Source organism: Lycium ferocissimum, chromosome 8 (assembly GCF_029784015.1).
Source record: "Lycium ferocissimum isolate CSIRO_LF1 chromosome 8, AGI_CSIRO_Lferr_CH_V1, whole genome shotgun sequence".
Taxonomy (NCBI): Eukaryota; Viridiplantae; Streptophyta; class Magnoliopsida; order Solanales; family Solanaceae; genus Lycium; species Lycium ferocissimum.
The window spans coordinates 34,535,729-34,562,522 of record NC_081349.1 but is presented as its reverse complement, the minus strand read 5'-3'; the positions used below and the strand labels follow the sequence as shown (position 1 = coordinate 34,562,522).

At 32.9% G+C, this 26,794-nt stretch overlaps 4 protein-coding genes across 4 annotated transcripts; all 4 read left to right on the top strand.

Moving 5' to 3' along the window:
* The first annotated feature begins 1,982 nt into the window (after positions 1–1,982).
* LOC132068205 (glucan endo-1,3-beta-glucosidase-like) lies at positions 1,983–5,391 on the top strand. The gene is made up of 3 exons (XM_059461718.1): positions 1,983–3,101; positions 3,882–4,263; positions 5,193–5,391. Exons 1-3 carry the CDS (start codon positions 2,019–2,021, stop codon positions 5,219–5,221), a joined length of 1,494 nt encoding a protein of 497 aa, XP_059317701.1. The 5' UTR covers positions 1,983–2,018; the 3' UTR covers positions 5,222–5,391.
* Positions 5,392–9,080: 3,689 nt separating this feature from the next.
* Positions 9,081–11,703, top strand: LOC132066278 (uncharacterized). Its single transcript, XM_059459622.1, has 4 exons — positions 9,081–9,349; positions 9,418–10,705; positions 10,816–10,868; positions 10,980–11,703. Exons 1-4 carry the CDS (start codon positions 9,081–9,083, stop codon positions 11,701–11,703), a joined length of 2,334 nt encoding a protein of 777 aa, XP_059315605.1.
* Positions 11,704–14,244: 2,541 nt separating this feature from the next.
* On the top strand, positions 14,245–16,900 carry LOC132068206 (major pollen allergen Ole e 10-like). The gene is made up of 3 exons (XM_059461719.1): positions 14,245–14,472; positions 15,722–16,067; positions 16,661–16,900. Exons 1-3 carry the CDS (start codon positions 14,347–14,349, stop codon positions 16,687–16,689), a joined length of 501 nt encoding a protein of 166 aa, XP_059317702.1. The 5' UTR covers positions 14,245–14,346; the 3' UTR covers positions 16,690–16,900.
* A 7,630-nt stretch (positions 16,901–24,530) lies between these two features.
* On the top strand, positions 24,531–25,451 carry LOC132066862 (uncharacterized). Its single transcript, XM_059460059.1, has one exon. It carries the CDS (start codon positions 24,666–24,668, stop codon positions 25,347–25,349), a length of 684 nt encoding a protein of 227 aa, XP_059316042.1. The 5' UTR covers positions 24,531–24,665; the 3' UTR covers positions 25,350–25,451.
* The last annotated feature ends 1,343 nt before the right edge of the window (positions 25,452–26,794 follow it).

The following is a 26,794-nucleotide window of genomic DNA, read 5'->3' as shown; positions in this document are numbered from 1 at the left end:
TTCCCAATTACATAGGGGGTAGGGGAAGGGGAAATGGGGAAGGGAATTACGACATGGGGATTCGATCCCTCACCAACAAGGTAAAAGTTCAGCTAACCAACTGAGCACTAGATCCCTACACAATTAAGTAGCTGTATGTTGCCTTCTGCAATTATTTTTGAATCCCAACTGTTAAATGATTATGGATTTAAGACTTTTCTGTTGGTTGGATGCAAATAGGGAAAAAACATGTCTGAATCTACTAAACAATAGCAAAGCTTTGGCTTATAAAATTTTTGCTGGTCGGCTGAGCAAAAGGCAAACAGTGTATGGAGAAATGCTCTTTTGCTTACGTATCAAGCACTAAAAAATAAATAAGAAAATCACTTACTTTCTGAGAAATATTTTCCGTGAAAACATATTCATTCATACCAAGCATACCCTAACTCTTTAGGCCAGTCAAATAACCAACCAAAAGAACGAACTGGGGAAAAAAATCTTTACACAATTGAACTGCTCATTTGTTGTATGTTGCCTTCTGCAGTTATTTTTTTTTAATCGAATCCCAACTGTTAAATGATTAAGATGGATTTAAGACTTTTATACTGTTGTTGTTGAATTGAACTGCTCATTTGCATATATGAAAACTGGAAATCATGTCTGAATCAAACTAAGCAATAGCAAATAGCTTTGGCTTATACACAATTTTTGACATAAGTCGAGTTTAAATAAAGGGACAACTAAATAGGCAAACACATAGTGTATGGAGATTTAATAGCTATAGTTTAACTTAATTACTTATCAAACATTTGTCTATTAATGAAAATAAATATATATATATACACACACTTACCCATCACACTATCCGAGACCCAATATCTCTCTCTCTCTCTCTCCCCCATTGTTCCGCCGCCAACATATTCTTTCATACCAAGCATACCCTAACTCTTCATGCCAGTCGAATAACCGAATAACCAACCAAAAGAACGAACCGGAGAAAAAAATCTTTGGTTTGAATTGAACTGCTCATTTGTTTGCTGTCTATTTTTTTTGCAATCCTACATTTTTTCATGTTTTTTTTTTAGTCGAACATACATCGTATATAATATTTTTTCGAAAAAAGATCTTTTTGTATACAAATGAAAAGTGAATTAACGCAGTATACAAATGAATACAATCAATTTTATTTTTTGTATTCAATATTTTGAGTGTCTTCGTTTTTTTGGTGTACATATGTTGTATACCACTTTTTGTTAATATTTTTGGTGTATCTATGTTGTATACATACCGAAAAATATGGTGTTTGTTAATTTTTGAAAATTTTAATTTGCATATACATGAATACAAATCAAATTCATGTATACCAAACAAAATTTGTATACACGCCTCTAAATTATGACAGAAGAGTTTTGGTGATTTATGGGCTAGTGTTGATTTACACAAGTATATGAAATGACATAAGGTGAGTTTAAATAAATCAATGAGTATTCATATAGTCAACCTTAACTTGTTTGGGATTGAGGCATAATAATAGTAGTTGTATTATCATGTAAAAATAGAAAACGGATCACGTCTCCCTATTCCTTTCCTCGACTTTCTTACTGTATAGAGTATACTTAACTTTAAGGTTTTAATTTCATCAAAAGTATTTCACTTAATCTTCACCCCTACATTTATTCATGGCTAATCCCCAGTCCAAAAAATAGTTATAAAGTAGACCAAATAAAAAAAAGAGACTTTTCTTACAGTACAGAAACTGGACATTGTGTGTTTATCCTTATACTCCATAGCCACATTTTTTGGACATTTTTCAATAGTTTTGCGCAAATTATGTTGCCCTTTAACCTTTGTTGCCATACAAATATTTATGTGCCTCACACTTACTAACAAGAACTCTTTTCTCTTCTATCCATTAGTTCAACATCGTACTTTAAGCAAAACCATACAAATAAATCTGACCCTCGATCTATTCACTCCTATAAATAATCTTACTTCTCATCTTCCTTAGTCAATAACACAAAAAAATTAAAAAAAATAAAATGGAGGTGTCTAATAAGAAAATAACATCTCCATTATTTACCTTCTTGTTTATTTCAGCTATCTTTATTCAATGTTTTACTTTTGTTTCCTCCATAGGTGTTAACTATGGCACCCTTGGCAACAACCTACCCCCACCATCCCAAGTTGCTCAATTCCTCAAAGACAAAACCTTAATCGACAAAATCAAAATTTTCGATGTGAATCCAGACATCCTACGTGCCTTTGCCAATACAGGAATCTCAGTTACTGTCACTGTCCCAAATGGCGAAATTCCCAAATTATTGGACATTGGTTACGCTAAGAGTTACGTGGAAGCAAATATCAAGCCATTTTATCCACAAACCAAAATTGATGTTATTGCTATAGGAAATGAAATTCTTCATTGGGAAACACCAGAAGTTCAAAATAAATTAGTCCCAGCAATGAGGACATTTTATCAAGCACTAACTCAATCTGGTATTAACACAATTAAAGTGTCAACACCACATTCTTTAGGAATTTTACTAAGCTCAAATCCACCAAGTATGGCTAGATTTAGACCAGGTTGGGATGTTGGTATTTTACAACCAATGTTACAATTTTTACGTGAAACAAAAGGACCTTTTATGGTGAACCCATATCCATATTTTGGTTACAACCCACAGCAAGTTGATTTCCTTTTGTTCAGACAAAATCCAGGTGTTTTTGACAAGTTTAGTAAGAGAATGTACACAAACATGTTTGACATGTTGTTGGATGCTGTATATATGTCAATGAAGAGACTTGGTTATGATGACGTAGAAATAATTGCTGCTGAAACAGGGTGGCCTTCATTAGGGGAAAGTTTTGAACCACAATGTACTGTAGAAAATGCAGCTTCATATAATGGTGGATTATTAAGGAAATATGTTACTGGGGCAGGAACACCATTGATGCCACATAGGAAAATTGAGACATATATTTTTGATTTGTTTAATGAGAATAGTAAAACAGGTTCTAATGCTGAGAGAAATTTTGGATTATTTAGGCCTGATTTTACTCCAGTTTATAATATTGGAATCATGAAAGGACAACCATTGCTGCCAATGCCAGTGCAACCAAAGGTAACTTAACATATTCTTGATATATATTTTTCTCTATCACTTTTCTTTGACGAATTAGAGAGATGAAAGGCATAATCTCAGTAGATCGTGATAGCAAGAGTGCTTTGCCACCTTTCTAATCATTAAAACTAAAGTCACATAGAATTAGTCAATTAGATGCAATTCATATGTCTGCATGCTTTTCAATTTTTTTTTTTTCAACCCACATAAAATAACTCACACCACGTTAGAAGGATAACAATGGTTTTTCACCTTCCTGTTTTAATGACTCGAACTTCAAACCTCTTGGTTGGAAGTGAAGGCATCACACCAATTGAGTCATATCCTTTTGTTTTTTTAATATGATTTCCACAATTAGAGTTTATAAGCATGATCGTGAAACCCTTCTCCCAAAAAAAAAAAAAAAATGAACGCGCCATGAGTGTGGATATTGTTGCAAAGATGATTATCATTTCATCAGGGTAGCAATAGAGTTATACCCTTTAGTTTGTTTAATATTCTTTCCTAAATTAGAGTTTATAAGCATGATCGTGAAACCTTCTCTCTCAAAAAAAAAAAAAAAAAAAAAAAAAAAAATTGAATGCGCCGTGAGTGTGGATATTGTAGCACGTTAATTAATCATTTTATCAGGTTATCCATTAAAGTTTATGATAGAGATTCTTATATACCTTATAATAAATAAGAACATGCTTGTAGAAATATTATTTTTACATCTTCAATGCATAAAACTCAAACTCCATACATATTTATTAATAAGTTTTGTGTCTTTGATGTATACAGCCTCTTCCACAGCCAGCATTGCCACAACCACAACAACCAAGAGCCCCGAGAAACCGCGCAAAGCCAGGCCCAATGCTACCAACCCAACCAGGCCCAAAACTTCCAGCCCAACCCCTTCCAAAGCCTGCAGCACCAATGGGCAAGAAATTTTGCATGCCAAAACCACAGGCAACAGATGCACAATTGCAAGCCAGTTTAGATTGGGCTTGTACTAATCAAGGTGTGGATTGTGGCCCAGTTCAAGCTGGAGGCCCATGTTTTAACCCAAACACTGTTAGGTCTCATGCAGCCTTTGTTATGAATTCTTACTATCAAATTAAGGGCAGAAATGACATCAACTGTGATTTTTCTGGCTCTGCTGTCATTGTCTTTGCTGATCCAAGTAAGTATTTTGAACATATTTTAGTTTAATTTATTAAAAAATTTATACTGTCTTTACTTAGAGTTTAACATCATATAAATTGACAATGTAAGGTCGTCGAAAAGATAATCACAAAATAGTTGTCCATACTAAACGGGATTGTGACTTATAATATAGGCAAACAACTTGCTATAACAAATTAAATTATATCGATAGTGTAAAAATTCTTCGAACTATAAGTATATATAAGTTAACACTAACAGGGGCCGCTCAATAAGATGGGGGATCTAAAGCCAACTTTAACGGGAGGTCTTATTTTTTCTGCTCAATATTTAAAAAAAAAAAAAATAAACCTACAAATCTATTATAGGTAAAAATTAGACCTCATCCTCCCTTAACTAGAGTTCTTGGGTTCGAGTTTCAGAACAAAAAAATTTTACTAGGGAGTGCTTCCCTCTTTAACCAGTCTTGCGTGTCTCGAAATCGAATTAATCGAAAAATTCAATACAGGTATCGAACACCGGATGAAAAAAATGGAGGCCCCCAAAATTTTGAGGCCTAAAGCCCCCGCTTTAGTGGCTTGGCCCTCTGGCCAGCCGTAATCACTAACAATATAAAGTGTTTAGCAACCCGTTATAGTATGAGAGTTGTCTTATTTTCTAGATTACTGATTCCACTTGTTATTATTGGCTATTACATATAATTATCATTGAGATTATCTAATTAATGGTGTAGAAGTTATATTTGTACTGTCATTTACAGAAAAACTAAAATGTTAATTATATGTAGTTGTTCATAATAAGAAAAAGTAGTAATTAATCTGAAAAATAAGATAAGTAACGTGTCACGACATATTATACAATTTACATCCAACATTTTTACCTTAAAACATTGTTGAAACTTTTTATTGAAGATTTAATGATGGTTGCCTTTTGTTTGTGATTTTGTAGGTTATGGTACGTGCAAGTACCTATCTTGAGTTTTATGGCCAAGAATGGAAGATTTTGCAGCTACTCCAACATTTGAAGGATTAGTTTTGACATCAAAATTTTGTTTTTTAAATATGTACTTTGATTTGACAAACTAATCTAATTATGTTGATGTGTAGTATGTATTTATGGTTTGTACATGAAAAATGCAACTTACTCATTTGTTCTCCCTTCAATTTTTTTTTTTTTTTTGGTAAATCAGCTTACTATATTCGATTACATTAAACAATGCTACTACTAATGAATGAATTAAACATTTTTTCTTTAACTACAATTTATTTAATACTCCCGTGAAATGCATGAAACATACTAAAAATGATCAAATTATCCAGATGTCATCTTTCAATTAGCTATTATAAAATCAATTTATACTAGAAAGGCAAACCCGAAATAAAATCACAAGCCTATAATAGAAATTGTTGATATTATTATTGTCTTGTTTAAGTTGTTACAAGTCAATTACATAAAAAGTTTAATAAATCTTAAAATGAGTAAAAAAAAAAAAAAGGTGGGCAAGTTTACTTCTTTTAAAATTCCTCCTACCCTGAATTAGTTGGAGCTTGAAAGTTATTACCAGAGCTCAATTTAATTTCTTCTGAAAAAAATCAACTTTCATCACATTTTAATGAGACCCTCTTGACAATCTTCTCTATGTGTTTTATACGCTTTGTAAAAAAGTAAAAGGTTGAGCTTCTTAATACTCGTAATTAAACGAGAGAAACATACCATTGGTATTATATGTTAACTATATAGGGTTAAAAGTTTTTTTGTGCTGAGAAATTCCAACTCTTTAGAAAAGTAAGGTCTTAATTTTTTGGGAAAAGGAAAATAGGGTGCTAGTGTTGGGGAAGGGAAGAAACATAAGGGTGGGAAGGAAGAAAAGTAGGGTGGATGAATGTAAAATATGAAAATATTAAAAAATACTCCCTCCGATTCAAAATAAGTGTCCATTTAGCCTTTTTTTTTTCTTTTCAAAATAAGTGTCCATTTACATAAACAAGAATGAATTAACTTTATTTTTTTAAATTTGTCCCTATTTACTCAAGCCAATAAATAAGCAAGAGTCTTATTAATTAAGGGTAGTTTAATCAAATTACCTATTTTCTCCTACGAGTTAGTATTTTCTTAAGGAGCGTGAAAAAAACTAATTGAACACTTATTTTAAACCAAGAGAATTTAACACTAGGCGGAGCGTGTAGTATACAAACCAAGCTCGATTTTGTATTTTCAAGGTCATATTATTTTCACCCCAAAAAAACATAATGGGTAAGGAACAATTAAAGCGTGTAAGTGACTTTTCTTGGTTAAGTCTATGAGATATCCGTATATTAAATCCCAGTATTATGTTTAGCAAGTTATTGATTAATTTTTTTATTATAAAAACTTAATTGTAACTAATTAATAAATGACATAATTGTGTATCTTTTTTTGGTTTTTCACCCGGTATCCGATATCCGCATTAATGGAGCACGATTAAATTCGGACTACACGCAATTACGAGATCAAATTCTAGGGGCGGCACTCCTAACGAGTTTCTTTTTACTCTAAGTGCATAGAACTTAATTTACAAAAAATAATTCAAATTTTCCCTTCTACCATAAGTCCATCTCTTTCGCTGATTAATCCAACTTCGTACTTTAAGTAAAACCATGCATGTATACATAAGATCCTCTATTTACTCACACTATTCTTAGATAGATTATCAATTCCATATTCTAATAATTGATAGCTGAAGTCAAAAATTCTCTCCTCCTTCTCGGTTAATGTCTTCAAACTTGAGATCCCGCGGACCGGACCCCGCCGACGAAGCCACCGAAACAACTTGTATCGGCTCACTCCACCTCTAAACCCCTCCCAGTACCTTATTTTGTTGAAACCACCTAATCTCTGGCCGGTCCCACAACTAAAACAACCCCACCAATCGGAAAAGTCAAACCAACATCAACTAATACTATCCAAAACCCCAGTTCTTCTAACTACAACACCCACAAGCAAAATCAATCCCTTAATCCACCTTCTTTCCCCAGAATCTCCAATAATTTCTCAAAACCTCAAACCACTTGCCCTAATCAAATTGAACCACAACACTTACAACCCCAAAATAGTAAACATTTAGCGAATTCCAACCTTCCTAAACAACCTGCGGGTCAAGTGGGTCGAAACAACTATGCTGGTAACAGAGGTTGGGATGAGAATGGAAAGCAATTAGTATCCAAGCCCGACCTTTGCGACTCTTTCCAAACTCGACTTCGCACTGGAGCGATAATGATGGGATGGTTGAGATTAAACACGGTACACATCTTGGAAAACCAGCTGTATTCTTCAGCGCTGAGGACTACTTCGTTAAATTGGCTAAGGATTGCAGATTTACTATCATTGGTAAGTTTTATCGTGGAAAGCCGACCATGGATGAAATAAGGAATGCTTTTGTTAGGCAATTCCAACTATCTGCTAATGTTACTATAGCTTACTTCGATCCTAAACATGTTTACCTTGATTTTGCAAATGAAGTTGATTACAATCACATCTTTAATAAGGAATATATAGACATTGGTAATGCCCCTATGAAAATTCTCAAGTGGACTGCTGATTTCAAACCGGAGGAAGAAACCTCTATTGTTCCTGTTTGGATACTGATTCATCAACTTCCCTGGCACCTGTTTAAATGGAACATTATTTCGAGACTTGTTAAGGATGTTGGGTATGCAGTGGCACCTGACCAAGCCACCTTTTCTAAGTCCGGAGGTAACGTTGCAAAAGTTAAAGTTGAGATAGATCTTTTAAAGCCTAGACTTGATCAAATCTGGTTAGGCTTTAAAAGGCTTGATGGCTCGGATGATGGGAAGTGGCTTGATATTGAATATGAAAAGGTCCCAAGCTATTGTGTTTATTGTAAAATGCAAGGTCATTTGGAGAACCAATGCAGGATCAAGGCTAGGGATGAAAGGTTAAAAGCTCTAAGGGAAGCACAATTTAAGAAGGAGATGGATCTAAAGAAAGATAAACCAAATGAGGATAATTTTCAAACTGTTTCCAGAAAAAAGAGTGCTAAATTCAAGATGGATCAAGGAAATACTCAATACAACAAGTCTTGCCTTGATGATGAAAATAAAGGGGAGGACAAGGAATTGATACAACAAAATGAGGAAACACAAGAAGGGCAGAAACAACAGGAGCCTATCAAAGCAGATGATACAAGACAAAAAGCTCAAAACAGGAAGGGCATCAGTATAAAGGAACCTGTGGACAATCCTAAATCTAGGAAACTTCCTGAGGTTTTGGGGAAAGGCAAGGAGAAAGACGAAGAAGTTACTCATAAATACTACAATATTCAAAACGATATTCAAAAAGAGGAATTTGTTATCAACAAAAGGATAAAAAAGAGGTATAGAAAAAAGAAGAATGGAAACAAGGTTGATCTTGCACAAGGAGAAAAATTCAAGCAGTCTGTTGTACTTGAAAATGAGCAAATGAGTGGTAACAAGAAGAGTACCAATCCCAATACCAAGGCCCATGAAAATATTCAACAGAACAATACAAACATCAAAGTTCAACAAAATAATATTCAAAACATGACAGTGGACAGTCAAAATAGCTTCCAGCAAAACACCAACAGGAAACCAACCAACAATCAGGATGACAAGCAAAATCAAGTCATGAACCACAATCACCCAATTGATCCAGGAGAAGCCCAAAACAATTATCTCAAGCTCATTAGTGGCACTAGTCTTGAGGAAGATCAAGACAATAGTGATGTCTATTAAAACAAGATTTACACTGCAATCATCCTTTGAGGATGAGGAAGGTGATGTAGATGAAAGTTCTGATGATCGAGATTATGAATTGGAGATGAGCTCTGAATTCAGTGATGAATATGCCAGTGTTGACAGCGAAAGTCTCCATGGTAATGAAAACTCATCCAGTGATGAGCATGCCAATAACTTAGTGGAATCTTTTTGCTCCCAAACACTGGTGGAGGTGGATGTTACAGAATTTAACAACGTGATTGACAAAATTCACCTATCTCCCAGAGGTAGAGGTAGAGGCAGAAGCAACAACAGAGGTGGTAGACAAAGCACAAGAGGAAGAGGTGGCAGGGGCACCTATCAAATGCCTATGTATAATACACAGGAAATGAATTTATCCAATTAGTTATGATGTTTAAGTCATTATTCTGGAATATCAGAAGCATTAGCTCTAATGGTGCTTTTGAGAGACTTCAACAAATTATCAGACTTCAACATCCTCCTTTCATAGCTATCAGTGAGCCTTTCCACAAGGCCGATCAAATTGAAAAATACAAAAGACTTTTGGGCTACACTAATGCCTATGCCAACTGTAATAGCCAAATATGGCTACTTTGGAATGATCTGATTGATTGTAGAGTGGTGGAAGAAACCGACCAACAGGCTACTTGCTTGATCAACTGGATGGGTAATAATGTTCTTATCACTACTGTTTATGCTAAATGTGATGCTAATCTCAGAGAAGCCTTATGGGACAGCATGAGGGATATATCTGTGAATTATAATTTACCTTGGTTAATTGCCGGTGATTTTAACTGTATTACTGATCCTGCCGAAAAACAAGGTGGTACTCCACACAGAATGTCTAAGAGTTTACCCTTTCTACAATGCATCATGGATTGTGATTTGATTGACCCTGGTTATTCAGGATCTAATTTTACTTGGTGCAATGGGTGGGCACCTGATAAGAGAGTATGGCAAAGACTCGATAGAGTGTTGATCAATCAGGAATGGTCAAACCTATTTGAATCTACTAATGTCGATCATCTAATAAGGACAGGGTCAGATCATTCACCCCTTCTCACTATGGCTATTTATAATCAGAGAAACCATGTCAAATACTTCAGATTTCTTGACCCGTGGACTGAAGAGCAGGACTTTAAAGAGACAGGGAGTCAAGCATGGAATATTGAGGTACAAGGCTCCCCTATGTGGAGGTTTCATCTTAAGCTGAAAAATACTTGCAAAAAACTTTCTGAATGGTCCAAAAATTCGGTGGGTAATATCTTTGATCAAGTTATTAATATGGAGAAGAAAGTGGCCGAGATGGAGGATAAAATGCTCAATGATAATTTTGAATCTAATAGGGCCGATTTGAATCATGCCAATGCTCTTCTTATCAAAGCATACAAGAAGGAAGAAGCTTACTGGAAGCAAAAAGCGGGCATCCAATGGTTTGTAGAGGGTGAAATAAATTCTAAATTCTTTCACTCATTTGTAAAAGGCGGGAAAAAAAGACTATCCCTTAAGAAGATGAGGAAGGATGATGGAAGCTGGATAGAGGGGGATGAAGACATTACAAATGAGGCTATATCCATTTTTAAGAATCAATTCTCTAAAGAAGATTCTGTTAAAGATTTTTCCATTCTTAATTGCATTCCTAAAGTGATCAATGATGATGATAACGAACAGCTTACTTCTAATCCAACTATGGATGAGCTGAAAGATGTTGTCTTTTCAAATGTCATAAGGCTTTATAATATCTGGAAAATTTTATCATAGTTGTTGGAACATTATTGAAGATGATATTCTGCTGATGATTCTTGATTTTTTTGTAGGTAATCAGATTCCTAAAGCAATCACTCACACCCGTCTCATCCTCATTCCCAAAGTAGACAACCCCCAAACTTTTATTGAACTAAGACCAATTAGTCTTAGTAACTTCTCAGTAAAAATCATTTCTAAGCTTGTTAACCAAAGACTTAGCTGCTTGATGCACAAGCTGGTATCCCCTAACCAAACAAAGCTTCATCAGATCAACCACTGATAATATCATGCTTACTCAAGAAATTGTCCATAACATAAACAGAACCTCTCCAGCTGGTAATGTGGTTTTAAAATTGGACATGACTAAAGCCTATGACAGGGTATCATGGGAATACCTTTGCAAGGTCCTTAGACAGTTTGGCTTTGCTGAAAGGTGGATTGATAGTGTTTGGAGACTAATTACAAATGTCTGGTACTCTGTCAATATTAATGGGACCAGACATGGCTTCTTCAACTCCTCCAGGGGTATCAAACAGGGAGACCCTCTTTCCCCTTCTCTTTTTATCATAGGAGCTGAATTATTTACTATAATGATGGAAACACTAAATCAGTCTAAATTTATTCCATTTTCTATGGATAAAAATGGCCCTAATATCTCTCATTTGTGCTATGCAGATGATACTATTCTTTTCTCCTCATGTGATCCTCACTCCCTGGGTCTCCTAATGAGTAGATTGGGGGAATATGAAGGTGTCTCTGGACAACTTATCAATAGAAACAAATCTGGTTTTTATGTAACCTTTAAAGAGGACGATCCTAGAATCAGCTTGATAAAAGGGATTACTGGCTTCAACCATTGTCAATTCCCTATGATCTATCTTGGTTGCCCTATTTACGTTGGGAGGAAAAAAATAGTCTATTTCAACACCATGGTGGCTAAAGTAGCCAGAAGACTATAGGGATGGCAGGGCAAACTACTATCCTATGGTGGTAAGGTCAGTCTCATCAAATACGTGGTCGCCTTACACCTTTCTATCCGCCGTTCACCCCTAAGACCCGTCCCCTAGATCAAATTGAAATAATTATAGCTAATTTTTTCTGGGGTATGAATGGTGATAGGAAAAAGAAACATTGGTGTTCTTGGAATGATATGAGCTATCCGGTTAGTGAGGGAGGAGCAGGATTCAGATCTTTGAAGGACATCTGCAACTCCTTCTCCGCTAAACTTTGGTGGAAATTCAGAACTCAAAATTCTCTATTGAGATCTTTCTTAGAAGCTAAATACTGCAAGAGATTTCACCCAGTTGCTAAAAAATGGGCTTATGGCCAATCTCATATTTGGAAGAGGCTTATGAATAGCAATAAAATGATTGAACCTATTATCCTCTGGAAAATTGGCAATGGAGAAACATCATTTTGGTGGGATAACTGAATTTAACTTCGGTCCTTTAGATCGGTTCGGTAACCGTGAGAACCCCCAAAAATACTATGGTAAAAGATTTCTATTCTATTGTGATATATCATTAATTCTATTATTTCTATTGAGTTTAACCTTGCTAGGAAAGATATTCCGATTTGGACTTCTGATCCATCAGGGAAATTTAATAGCAAATCTGCTTGGCATATTGTTCGAAGGAGAAAAGGCACTACTCTGACTAGTTCCAAAATTTGGCATAAGAAAATGCCTTTTAGGATTTGCTTTTTCATGTGGAGAGCTCTTCAAAACAAGATCCCAACTGATGATGCTGTAAAGAGATTTGGAATTTACCTTCCCTCTATTTGCAATTGCTGTCCTAATCATAAAATAGAAACTTCTCAACACCTGCTCAGCGAAAGCAAAATTGCTACACAAGTCTGGGAATATTTTTGCAACACCTGTGGTATAGATCGTGTACATGGGCAACTCAGAATGTCCACCATGAAATGGTGGATGGCTAAAGGTAAGAATTTAGTTCATACTTGTATTTTACAGTGCTTACCAGTTGCTATTTGTTGGGAGATTTGGAAAAATAGGTGTAGGGCCAGATTTGAAGATAAGAAGATGTCAACCTGGTTCATCATACAACAAATAAATAAGCTCATATCGCTGGTTCTAAAGGCTCAATTCCCAGACGTACATATGCCCAGCTCTTGGTTGGACAAATGCAACAAAACGGAGAATCTCAGGCCTATCACTCATTCTCTAGCAGTATACTGGCACAAACCGAGCCCTAACTGGGTTAAACTCAACGTGGATGGTTGTAGCAAAGGCAACCCAGGATCAGCAGGAGGAGGCGGAATCATCAGAAATCACACAGGCAAAATGATCAAGGCATTTGCAGAATTCTATGGCCAATGCAGCAACAATGTCGCGGAAGCAAATGCAATCTGGAAAGGAGTTAACATCTGCAAAGAGTTTGGACTGCCCAGAGTAGTGGTGGAATCTGACTCTCTACTAATTATTAATATACTCAATGGGAGATTAAAACCTCCATGGCAAATCAGAGAGATCATGAGTAAGATTATGAGAGACACTAGCCATGGTGAATTTGTCTTTATTCATATTTATAGAGAAGGGAACTCAACTGCTGACATGCTTGCCAATTGGGGAGAAAACTCAAAAATCTCTTCTAGCTACACTGAAGCTACTTCCCTACCTTCCAATGTTAGAGCTTCAATGCAGCTAGAACTTGATGGGTTCCCAAATTTCAGAATCAGAAGCAAAAGAAACCAATTCACTATTGATGATAGTTGAATTAACTACTTACTTTTTGGTACTCCCACAGATGTATATAGTGTCCTGCTATTGCTTAAACAAAAAAAAAAAAAAAAAAATAATCGATAAAATTAAAATTTTCGATATGAATCCAGATATTATACGTGCTTTTGCCAACACAGGAATCTCAGTCACTGTCACTATCCCAAATGGTGAAATTCTCAAATTGTTGGACATAGGCTACGCGAAAAATTACGTGGAGAGAAATATTAAGCCATTGTTTCCACAAACCAAAATTGATATTATCGCGGTTGGAAATGAAGTTCTTCTTTTACAAGGACCAGAAATATACACGAAATTAGTTCCAGCTATGAAGATTCTTTATCAAGCATTAATTCAATCTGGGATTAATACTATTAAAGTATCAACACCTAATGCTTTAGGAATACTTTCAAAATGCGATTTCCAAGTATGGCAAAATTTAGACCAGAATGGGATGTTAGTATTTTAGTACCACTGTTACAATTTTTACGTGAAACAAAAGCACCTTTTATGGTAAATCCATATCCATATTTTGATTACGACTCAAAACGGTTGGACTTTTTTTTATTTAGACAAAACAAGGGAATTTTTGATAATGTTACTAAGAAATTATATACAAATATGTTCGATATGATATTAGATGCTGTATATTTATCAATGAAAAAACTTGGATACGATGACGTGGAAATTGTGGCATCTGAAACAGGATGGTCTTCTATAGAGGATAATTTTGAACCACAATGTAGTGTGGAAAATGCAGCTTCTTATAATAGAGGATTAATTAGGAAATATATGGCTAATGTGGGGACACCATTAATGCCAAATAGGAAAATTGATATATATATTTTTAGTTTGTTTAACGAGAATGTTAAAAAAGGTAATGGTTCTGACTTCTGAGAGGAATTTTGGATTATTTAGACCTGATTTTACTCCAATATTTAATATTGGAATCATGAAGGGAGAGCCACTGCCAGTATTGCCGCCACAAAAGGTAACTTTAACATATTCTTGATATGCTTTTTTTCATCACTTATACGCTATAGTTACATAGAATTTAGTTGCAATTCATATGGCAGATTGTTTTTTTAAGAAAAATATTTTTTCAATCCATAGAACTTACCTCCCTAATCAGTGGTGTAGCCAAGTTCATTCAAGGAGATTCTAATAAGTATATGTTGATTTAACTTGTAAACATTGATAACATATCACGAAGTACAATTCAATCAAGTTATCAGTTGATATGTAGCATAGATATTTGCTTGAATTTACATTTATAAGTAACCTGATAGGGTAAATATAATTCTTATACAATCGGTACATATAATTTGATTTAAACTTACAGCCAAAATAAATTTGGTAACAAGCTAGATATAGAGGTTGAACCACAATGTAGTGTGGAAAATGCAGCATCTTATAATAGAGGATTAATTAGAAAATATGTGGCTGGGGTGGGGACACCATTAATGCCAAATAGGAAAATTGAGATATATATATATTTTTGGTTTGTTTAATGAGAATATTAAAAAGGTAATGGTTCTGAGAGGAATTTTGGATTATTTAGACCTGATTTTACTCCAGTATATACTATTGGGAATCATAAAAAGAGAGCCACTGCCGTATTGCCACCACCAAAGGTAACTTAAACATATTCTTGATATGTGCTTTTTTTTTCCATCACTTATACACTATAGTTACATAGAATTTAGTTTCAATTCATATGGCGGATTATTATTTTTAAAAAATACTTTTTTCAATCCATCTAGCCTAACCCCTTAATCAATGGTAGAGGCAAAAATTCATTCAAGGAGATTCTAAGAAATAAATATTGATCTAATTTGTATATATTAAAAACATATTAGGAAGTACAATTTCGATCAAGTTATCTGTTGATATGTAGCATAGTGATTTACTTGAATTTACCTTATAAGAAACTTAATTGTATACATGTAATTTTTATAACGTTGATACATATAATTTGACAAAAATTTGCCACCAATAAAAATCTGGTAGCAAGTTAGATGTAGAGTGTAACTTACGGTTTCATTTCACTGCAATAACTTTGACTCAAATTTTGTATACTATTTGTTATGAAAATTCATTAAATAAATATACATAACTTATTTTTGAACTCAATAGCTCAAATGAATTGTGGCAGAGTTTTGAATTCGAACACATAAAGTTCAAATTATGAATCTGTTTTTGTTTGATACTAATAATTTTTGTAACTTTGATGTGTACAGCCACTTCCAAAACCAGCACAACCACAACCAAGAGACCCAACAAAGCCAGGCCCAAGACTTCCAGCCCAACCACTTCCAAAGCCAGCAGCATTATTGGGCAAGAAATTATTAACTGTCATGCCAAAAGTAAATGCTACAGATGCACAATTACAGGCAAATTTAAATTGGGCTTGTCATAATCAAGGTGTGAATCGTGGCCCAGTTCAAGTTGGAGGCCCATGTTTTAGCCCAAATACTGTTAGGTCTCATGCAGCCTTTGTTATGAATTCTTATTATCAAATTAAGGGACGTGATGACTTCAACTGTGATTTTTTGGGCTCTGGTGTCATCATCTTTGCTGATCCAAGTAAGTTTTCGAACATTTTATACACTATCAGATCACCCTAAAGACATTCATTCTTTTAGAGTTTAACTTCTATGTACGGACAACGTGAGATCAGCGAAAGTATAACTACATGCTAATAAGTGGAATTAGTAATCTAAAAGAGAAGACAACAACCCGCTACGACGTGTTAGATTATATTGATAGTGTACAAAGTTTTGACAAGGTAAGTACATATCATTAGTTAATCACTCGTGTAATAACTTTATTTACACTATCAGTGTGTTTTAGTTACCTATTGTAGCAGGTGACCTGTTTTATTTTCTAGATTATTGATCCACCTTTCTATTGGCTACTTACATATAGTTTTCGTACATGTTCACATATACTATAATTTTTTCTTATAATATCAGTGTATAGGAGTTAACTTAAGAAGATAGTTACACGTAATTTTTCATAATAAATAAAATTAATAATTAATCTAAAAAATAAGGTGAGAAGCTCATTGCAACATATCATGATGCACTAATATTATAATGTTAATTATTTACATTATATCTGTATACTAATGTAAAGAATTACTGATGGTTATCTTTTGTTTGTTTGTGAAATTGTAGGTTATGGTACATGCAAGTACCTATCTTGAGTTTTATGGCCAGCAAAGAAAAATTTGCAGCTACTACAACATTTGAAGGATTAATTTTGACACATTGAGTTAAAAGGGATTTTTATTTTTATTTTTGACACATTGAGATTTTGTTTTCATGTATCATATAGGAGTAGTATGTACTTTGGTTTTTACAAATTAATCTAATTGCATTCATGTGTAATATATGTATTTGTTGCTAAGTGTGGAAGAAAATTTTGCCTACTTCATTTGCCATGACCAAGTTCTCGTTTAATATGGTATATTCTCCCTTTCTTCTTTTTATTTTATAAATTAATTTACTCTAATATACTAACCTTAATCGACACTGTTACTATCTGAGAAATTTAAAAAAAAAAAAAAAAGTTTAACTACAATTTAGTTAATAGTGAAAGTAAAAGCAGATAGTAATGTTGAGACAAAATATGTATTAGGCCAAATTGGAGTCTTAATAAGGAAATCACTAATCCAATTCATTTCTGATGGAAAACCCAATAGAAACCTGCAAAAGTGTGAGGGCCTTTTATCGAAAACATTGCAGTAACAGAATATCATAATTTAGGATGGTCTTAAACTTCTGACCCCGTTTAATAAAAAATTTGAGAAATGATCTTTGTTGTCCATGGCATAAGTCCTTGTTGTAGTGTGTGCATAAGTTATTTTTACCTATGAGGCAGAAAATCGGGACATCAAGAAGTTACAAACTGTGAAGATAGTGTAATATGATGCATATTAGACATGAGTTGTTGTATTAATTTGTAAACTGTTGAGGCAAAACTTGTTATCAATTGAGAAAATTTTCTGATTTGTTGAAATGTCTCGAACTCCCTGCATCATAGGCAAGCTACTTTATGCTTATAACTTACACCCAATGAACAATATATAGGTTCATATATAGAGCAAGTGAAGTAAGTATTGATCAGACATATTAGAATAACATACTAATAATTTCCTTTTTTTACTTTTTATAGAAAGTTCCTTTTTTTATTTTTTATTGTTAAAAGGCATTATGTTCAATTATCACGTTGATTCAATCAGCTGCAATTTTTCTGTAGAATACACTTATAAATCACAACTCCCAAGGGAGCAAGCTGTTGAGTAATTTTAAGTTTGCTTATGTATACTACACAGGTAATCTAATTCATGAATTAAGGCTCATTATTACCACACTAATTCAAATCAATTGCGTACATAAATTCCTGTGAAGTTGGTGTTAATTTATCAACATAATAATTGAGCTTATAAATTGATTTGGTTCTACTATCGTTATTTTCAAGTGATGTTGACCTATTATAATTTTTTTTTATTTCAAAATAAAATGCTTGAATTACATTAAGAAAATTAGACGTATTAATTTTCCTATTTCTAATATGTCATTTCTCAAAAAAGTAGTTTTTTCTTGAAGAAAAAAATGTTTTTTAAAAAAAAAAAAATTGAATAATAAAATTTGTTGGCTTTTCCTTCCTTTGCTAATTTCTTTTACCATTCAACTATCGTTATAATTAATTATACATACATACGATTCATATCATCAAATAAAGCAAAATGTAGATGCAATTTAATTAAGTAATAAAATTATACTTCCATTGTACCCAAACTTCACTGCACTAATTTCTTTAACTATATGTGTTCTTTTAAAAAAAAAAAATTGAATAATAAAATAATTGGTAAATTCTTGGAGATCCGAGCTTAGAAAAAAATAATACATATACTGTATATAGGGAAAATAAACTTTGTCGTTGAGCTACACTGGGAAATTGTTTTGGCCCACCAAAAAATTGTCACGTACCTTTTTCAAAGACAAACATAAATTTGGTACAATCTGCTACTCTCTCAAAAATTGTCATATCTTAAAAATTTAAGTATGAAAACTTTTAAATCAAAATAAATTTTATAAAATTAATTATTTCTAAATAATTATTTTTAAAAGTGTCAATCTTTCTGGGATAAATTAATAAGGAAAGTAGGACAATCTTTTTGAGATTGAGGGAGTACTTATTTGTCTCAAACAAGAAACAAAATCCAGTACTAGTTGGCTAAAAATCACGAGATGTTCATTTGAAGACTGAAATAAAAATAAAATAAGGTATGCATAAATAAAGACAAGCATTTGCCAAAATTTCATGAATGAATGACGATTGAGGAAAATAGAGTAAGCACAAATCACAAGAAGCAATGATAGAGCGGTGTCCTTCGGTCGGTACAGTGACGGAATCAGAAATTCTAATTAGAAAATTTGAAAATTCAAAAATATCACACGTAATATTTAAACACTTATTTTTCTCATATTAGAGGGAATCAAAAATCTATATGTACGTTAATTTTTTTTGTTTGTACTCTATTTACGCAGTATAACTTTGATCAAAAGAATGGGATTAAATTCGTTGTGGCTCCGGCACCGCTTGACAAATTTTATTTATGTGTGTGTACATTTTATTTTTATTTTTGAAAAAAAAAACGATATGTCTAGTAGTGAAACTTGAATATACAAAATAATCATTAATTTTGGGAGAAGTGTGTAAAATTCTCAGATCGCCACAGTTCCATACTCGAACCTACTTGAAAATTAAGCAGGTGATAATAGTCGGACACTACTTGTGCATAATCGCGCACGTCATTGCATTTCAATTTTTCATGTTTGGTATGTTAAAATCTTTTTAAAAATATTTAAATCACAAAAATGACCTTTTTTTTTTGGAATAGAAAAAATAAGTTTATAAATAGCATTCCATGCGAATTGTCGAATTATTTTCATATTGTTCAGAACCAAAATGACCAACCAAAAAGGACCTTTTATTGAACCAAAATAAAAAATCAACAAAAAAAAAGTGACATAACTATCTTTAACGCAAAAAGTGTAATTTAACTTGCAAAGCAAAGTGACATAATTAACCGTCAACTAAATCTTTAGTTTTTCATCAACTCAAGATAAAAGGACATGAATTGATGAATGTATTTTAAGTTTTTTCTTTTTTTGATGATTGTATTTTTACTACTTTCAACGGTTTGTTAACTTATGAACAAGTTTAATTATTTTCATATTGTTATAACTTAAAGCTAATGACACCAAGTCTTCAAACAAAAATGGAGGGATATTCGAACACTTTTCAACCAACTAAATGTATCTTAGATAGTCGATAATCCAAAGTTTTGCTTAAGCAATCAAAATCAACAACTCGTATTAAGATAAGAAATAATCTCAACAATCATGGTTAATCGCACAAAAAGTTTAGCTCCACATAGGATTTCAAAGAAAATATATAAACTAAATATCGATAAAACCCAATAATTTCCGGCCTCCACGGCGCTCCTACTCTCTCTAGGTCAAAAGTCCTCTACATAATTAAAAATGGCTATTTATAAGACAAAGATACGTTAAAAACTGTAAAGAAAGTCGCAAGAGGAGTTAACCAAAAGAAGAAGAAAAAAAAAAGAGGCAGGACCCCTTCGGGGTCATATTTGCCTTAAGCAATTTGCGCTCACTCGTCCAACCCGCATAAAGGAGTTTAACGTCATTGGTCCTTGTTGTACCCAAAAGACTTAACGTGACTTTTCTTTTCCTCTTCTTCAATTTTGCTCCAAATCTCTTCAATAAATTTTCAACTAAACTACGATTCCAATAAAGCACAAATTAGTCTTATCACATGCCAATAGATGTTAGGTGTATTTTTTTTTTAAAATACAAGTAAGTATGGGTTATTTTGAAAAGTTGAAAAAAGTCTTTTTTTCGAGGTCATTTTAGTTCCTTTAGCGCAGTAAATTACTGCGTTAAAGGTAGTTATGTCACCTTTTTTTTTGTTGGATTATTTTGAATTTTTGTCTCAGTTCCCCACCCCCCTATATGCCAACCCAACCCAACACCCACATTGCCAACACCCCCGCCCCATTTTCCACCATCCCATTTTGATGCCCATAGTACTATTCTAGATTATATATATAAATGTTTTTGAAATATTATTTTCTACTCACATACCAAATATTTAATAGTAATTAAAAAAACATTTTCTGTTGAAATCATTTTTCTTCCTATCAAACACACCCTTGAGTTTAAATTTGTGCAGGACCGCGATCAATATCCTAAAATAAGAGGGGTTAAAAATAAAAATAAATTAGTGTTTTTGGTTCACCTTCTTGTTTTCCCTTTGACATGATTGATGGATATGGTGCCTTTCAGCACAAACAAACTTTATTTGTAAGACTTCTTAGTTGTCCAAAAATAAGGAGATGTCAAAACCTTATCCCTCAACAAGAAGAACCACACAAATTACGCAATTATTTTCGTCCCAAATTTTTATATTCTACAGAGAGATTAGAAGTAATTAGTTCTTTGTCCCAAGTTTACTCCATAACAATCATAAGCTTTACTTTTTACGTTTTCACTTGAAGTTGAATTTACTTAACCATAATTTGAAAAGGATTTTTTGCACAATGTAACAATCATGCAATTTAACCTGTCTTATTTTTAGGATTATTAAATCACCGGTTTTTTGTTGTTACATTTAATGTTTTTTTAGCTAATTAATTTTTGATCTGTTATAGAATATTAAAAACCATGACAGGTTCAACATGTGTGCAAATTTCCGTGTAATTATTTATTTTACTCTACCAGTACATTGAACTGGAACAATATTCTCGTGATATTTGTGAAAACAAGGTAGTATAAATAAAACATAAACCTAACAGTCAATGATGTTGGTTGAAATTACAAGTGCTGACAGAGTAAGAAAATTATTTGGTCAATTCTTTACATTTCATAGAAAGTAACATGTACATGATGAAAAAATTAAAGTAAATGCGTCGATAAAAATGGTAAAGAAGTGGCGTAATTGTGAAGCTCGTGGACTACTTGTATACCTACTTTATCTGGACAAAATAAGGAGGAAAACAAATCCTTTGAACAAAACAGTAAAACACAGACACCCCTTAATGTGATTGAATTAGTGCAAATATACCATTAAAAGTTATGGTGGGATAAATATTCATCAAAATAGAAATCTCGATTTTGAATCTTGGAAGAAGAATTTTACGTTCCAAAGTAGGATACTTATGATAAAAAGTGTTTTATCCCGAAAGTAGAACTTTAAACTAGTTGAGTCTAAAAATTGAAAACTAAAAAACCAAACAGAGAAAAAAAGGAAAAAAAAAAAAAGAACATTCATTAATATGATCTACATTTTTTTTTTTTTTTAATTACATAGGGGTAGGGGAAGGGAAAATGGGGGAGCAGATTACAACGTGGAGATTCGAACCCTCGCCAACAAGGTGAAAGTTCAAGTAGTCAACCAATTGAGCTACTAAATCCCTACTAATATGATCAACTTGGAATTTATGCAAAGTTGTATCCCTTTTTTGGTTTCAAGTCCTGAAAAAGTAATTGTTTTTTTATAAAGAATGTTATATCCCAAAGTAATATTTCTGAACACAAATTTAGTTTAGTCAACAACAAAACCAATTTTCGTGAAATTTCACAAGTGGGGTCAGGAAGGGTGGTGTGTATGCAGTCTTACCCTATATTGTAAAGGTTGAGGTTGTTTTATAGATTTTCGGCTCAAGTAAAACATATCAAAATATGTTTGAGAAAATTATGGAGAAAAAAACAGTATCACAAATTCAGATTAGTCAAATCTAAAACACGAATACTGTATATTAAACCAGAAACCAAAAAAGACAATCATTAATGTGATTAAATTAATGCAAAGATAACCTGGAATTTATGCAAAGTGGGATGCCCATAACCTGGAATTTATGCAAAGTGGGATGCCCCTTCCTTAGTGTCATTATTATAGACACAGTATATAATTAATAGTACTATACTATACTTAATAAGCTTAACAGTAACAAAACCAACAAAAGTTAAATATTGGTCTTATTCTCATTTTCCTATCAAACAAACCTTCTGTATCCTCCACACTATCTCTATCATCATCATCAGCTTCACCTTCTTCTTCAATGGGAGAAAAAAAAAAAACCAGAAAGAAAAAAGAAAAAACGATGAAGCAAAAAAACAAACACCCAAACGATGAAAAAACCCCAAAACTCACCTCAGATTTCACCTATAAATCCATCTCCTAATATCACGCCTAATAGTTAGATGTTGAAAAATAAAGTAAAAATAATTATAGTAGTATTTAATACTAAGAGTAAAATAGGTATAAAATGATAAATTATATCTTGATTTTTTCAAACTGAACAGGTAAAAAAATGGATAATTATTTTTAGTATAATAGACACGTAAAAATAGATGGAGAGAGTAATATTTCTGAACATAAATTCAGATTAGTCGAATCCCAAAAACGGATACTAAACATGAGTGAGAAAAAAAGAAGGACAATCAATAATGTGATTAAATTAGTACAAACACAATCTGGAATTAATTCAAAGTGGAATGCCCTTTTCTTGGTGTCATTATTATATACAGTACATATAAAATATACTGTACTAATAAACTTAACAGTAGCAAATCAACACAAAAGCTAAGTATTGCTTCTTTCTCATTTCCTTTCCTTCATACCATCTCTATCATTATCTTCAACTTCACTTTCTTCTTCAATGGGAGAAAAAAAAAATAGAAAGAAAAAAAAAAATCAAAGGAGCAAAAACACAAACACCCAAATGACAAAAAATCCGCAAAATAACTTCAGATTTCACATTTAAATCCGTCTCCTATATCACCTCTAGTTATTATATATTGAGAAATGAATTGAAAATAATTATAGTAGTACTATTTAATAATAAGGATAAAATGATAAATTATCTCTTCATTTTTCAAACATGACAATTATTTTTTAGTATAGTAGACAAATAAAATAGACGGAAGAAATAATATTCCTGAACAGAAATTTAGATTAGTCGAATCCCAAAAACGGATACTCAACATCCAATGAAAAAAAAAGAACTTCATTAATGTGATTAAATTAGTTCAAAAACAATTTTTTTTTTTGGGTTTCCCATTCGGTGTCCGTTACCCGCATTGAAGCCCGATTATATCTAGATTCGCGCCGCGTAAGGCTCCATTTGAGGAGAGACGCACCCTAACAAGAATTTTTCCGTACCAAAAACTTGAACCTGAGACCTCTGATTAACGGAAAAGCAGCTCCATCTGCTGATGAGAGTACAAAAACAATCTGGAATTAATGCAAAGTGGGATACCCTTTTCTTGGTGTCATTATTATATACAGTACATGTAAAATATATACTATACTTAATAAACTTAACAGTATCCAAATCACCAAAAGCTAAATATTGCTTCTGTCTCATTTTCCTCCACGCCATCCTTCTATCTCTATCATCATCTTCTTTAACTTTCACCTTCTTCAGTGAGAGAGAAAAAGAAAAAGAAAAAGGAAAAAGAAAAAACCAAGAAACAAAAACACAAACACCCAAATGACGGAAAAACCCCCAAAACCCACTTAGATTTCACCTCTAAAATTCATCTTCTATATCATCCCTAATTATTATATGTTAAAAAATAAATTAAAATAATTAAAATATTTAATAATAATGGTAAAATAGGTATAAAACGATAAATTATATCCTGATTTTTCAAACTGGTCAATAAAAACTGACAGTTATTTTTAGTAGAATGGACAAGTAAAAATAAACAGAGGGGATAACATTTCTGAACACAAATTCAGATCAGTCGAATCCAAAAGCAGATACTGAATATCGAGCGACAAAAAAAAAAAAAAAAAAAAGGAAACAAAATCATTAATGTAATTAAATTAGTACAAAAATATTCTGGAATTAATGCAAAGTGGGATACCCTTTTCTTAGTGTCATTATTATACTCAGTATACATATATATACACTTACTATAATATACTATACTATACTATACTAAATAAACTTAACAGTAACCAAATCAACAAAAGCTAAATATATCTTCTTTCTCATTTTCCTCCACACTACCTATCTCTCTCTATCATCATCATCATCATCTTCTTGAACATCACCTCCCACCTTCTTCTTCTTCAACAATGGGAGAAAAAAAACAAAAAGAAAAAGAAAAATCCAAAAAACAAAAATACAAACACCCAAATAATGACTCAAAAACCCCTTCAGATTTCACATTTAAACCCATCACAGACGTTAAAGGTCTCCGTTTTGGTGGTCAATTCATAGTTAAATCCTTCACAATTCGTCGTGCAAAACCCTTAGAACTTAACCGCATCCTTTCACTTCCGTTACCATCAATTATAAACACAGTTAAAACCCCTAATTTCAGTTCAACAACAGCTTATTTACCAACAAATTTTACTATCTTAGCACATCATGCTTGGCATACCTTAACATTAGGTCTTGGTACTAAAAAATCAAAGGTTGTTTTATTTGTGTTTGAATCGGAGCAAATGAAGAATTCGGTTGACCCGATTTGGCCCATTGAGATACCATTAGGTGAAGTGAATAAAAAAATGATACGTGGATTAAAAGGTACTGAAATGGCTAGATTTAAATTTCGTAAAGGTTGTATTACTTTTTATGTTTATGCTGTTAGGAAAATTGGGGATTTAGGGTTTGGTTGTGCTGAAGATCTGAAATTGATTTTACAATCAGTTGTTGCACTTAAAGATTTTATTGATCATACTGCTATGTTAGCTATGCCCAATCAAAGAAGCATCAATTATGAAGCAGATATTCAACGTATGGGAATGGCTCATTAATATTTTTTTTTTTTTTTTTTTTTGGGATTATATACATCGGCAGTGTAAAAGATTTTTTTTTTTTTAGGTAAGTTTGTCTGTTGTAATTTGGTCATTTTATCATATATTGAAGGTTACTAGTCTGAGTTGTGAAAAATTTACTTGTGGTTGGCTTTTAAGTTTGGGATTTTTTTTCCTTTTTAGAAAATTTCATAAATTGCTATAATTTAGAGATTAATTGCGAGATGTAGCAATAGTTTGTATATTTGCGAAACATAGCTACAATTGTTGTATCATATAGGTATCAGTTGTTTCAGGCGGGTATCGGCTCAATTGTATCAGGCAGTTATCTGTTGTATCAGGCGGGTATTAGCTTATCTGTTGTATTAGGTGCGTATCAGCTGAAAATCGCGCAAAAGAGATATATTTGACCATATTGTATCAGCGTTGATAGATATGTTTTTCGCACTAATAGGCGTAGTTTTGCTCTACCGTTTATTGCCCTTTGATTCCTGCTTTTATGTGTTGGGTCTTGTCTTTATAGGTTGTTGTATTTTGACTTCTTCGCTCTTGTTATTTCTCATTTTCGCATTGCTTTGATATGTTTGTCCGTATCGGACTCTTTTGCCTTGTTTTCCCTTGTTTTCTTTTGAGCCGAGGTCTTTCGGAAACAACCTCCCTACCTTCCAAGGTGTGGGTTAGGTCTGCATACACTTTATCCTCCCCAGACCCCACATTGTGGTTTTCCACTAAATATGTTGTTGTTGTTGATAGATATGTTTCGTAAATACAGTAGCTACATTTCATTAATACAGTAGCTACATTTCGTAAATACAGTAGCTATGTTTCGTAAAATACAGTTTAAATATTTGTCACATTGCGTAATTTTTTCTTTTTTCCTTTGAAAAATTATATTTTGGAAATTGAAGTCATACTTGGAAGGTGGTTTTATTTGTATTTGAATCGGGGCAAATGAAAAATTCAATTGACCCGATTTGGCCCATTGAGATACCGTTAGGTGAAGTGGAATAAAAAATGTTACGTGGATTAAAAGGTACTGAAATGGCTAGATTTAAATTTCGTAAAGGGCGTATTAATAGGGTTTGGTTTTGCTGAAGATTTGAAATTGATTTTACAATCAGTTGTTGCACTTAAAAGATTTTATTGATCATACTGCTATGTTAGCTATGCCTAATCAGAGAAGCATGAATTATCAAGAAGAGATTCAACATATGTGAATGGCTCATTAAAGTTCTTTTTTTTATGTAAAAGATTTTTTTTAGGTAAGTTCATGTGTTGTAATTGATCATATTATCATGTTTTCCAGGTTTCTAAGCTTAGTTTACTGTGAGAAATTACTTGTAATAATTGGCTTTAAAGTTTGGGATATATAGTAATAGTTTTATACGGGGTTTGGATATAGATTTGGTTGAAACTTATCAAGAAATTTTTTGTTGAATTTGAAA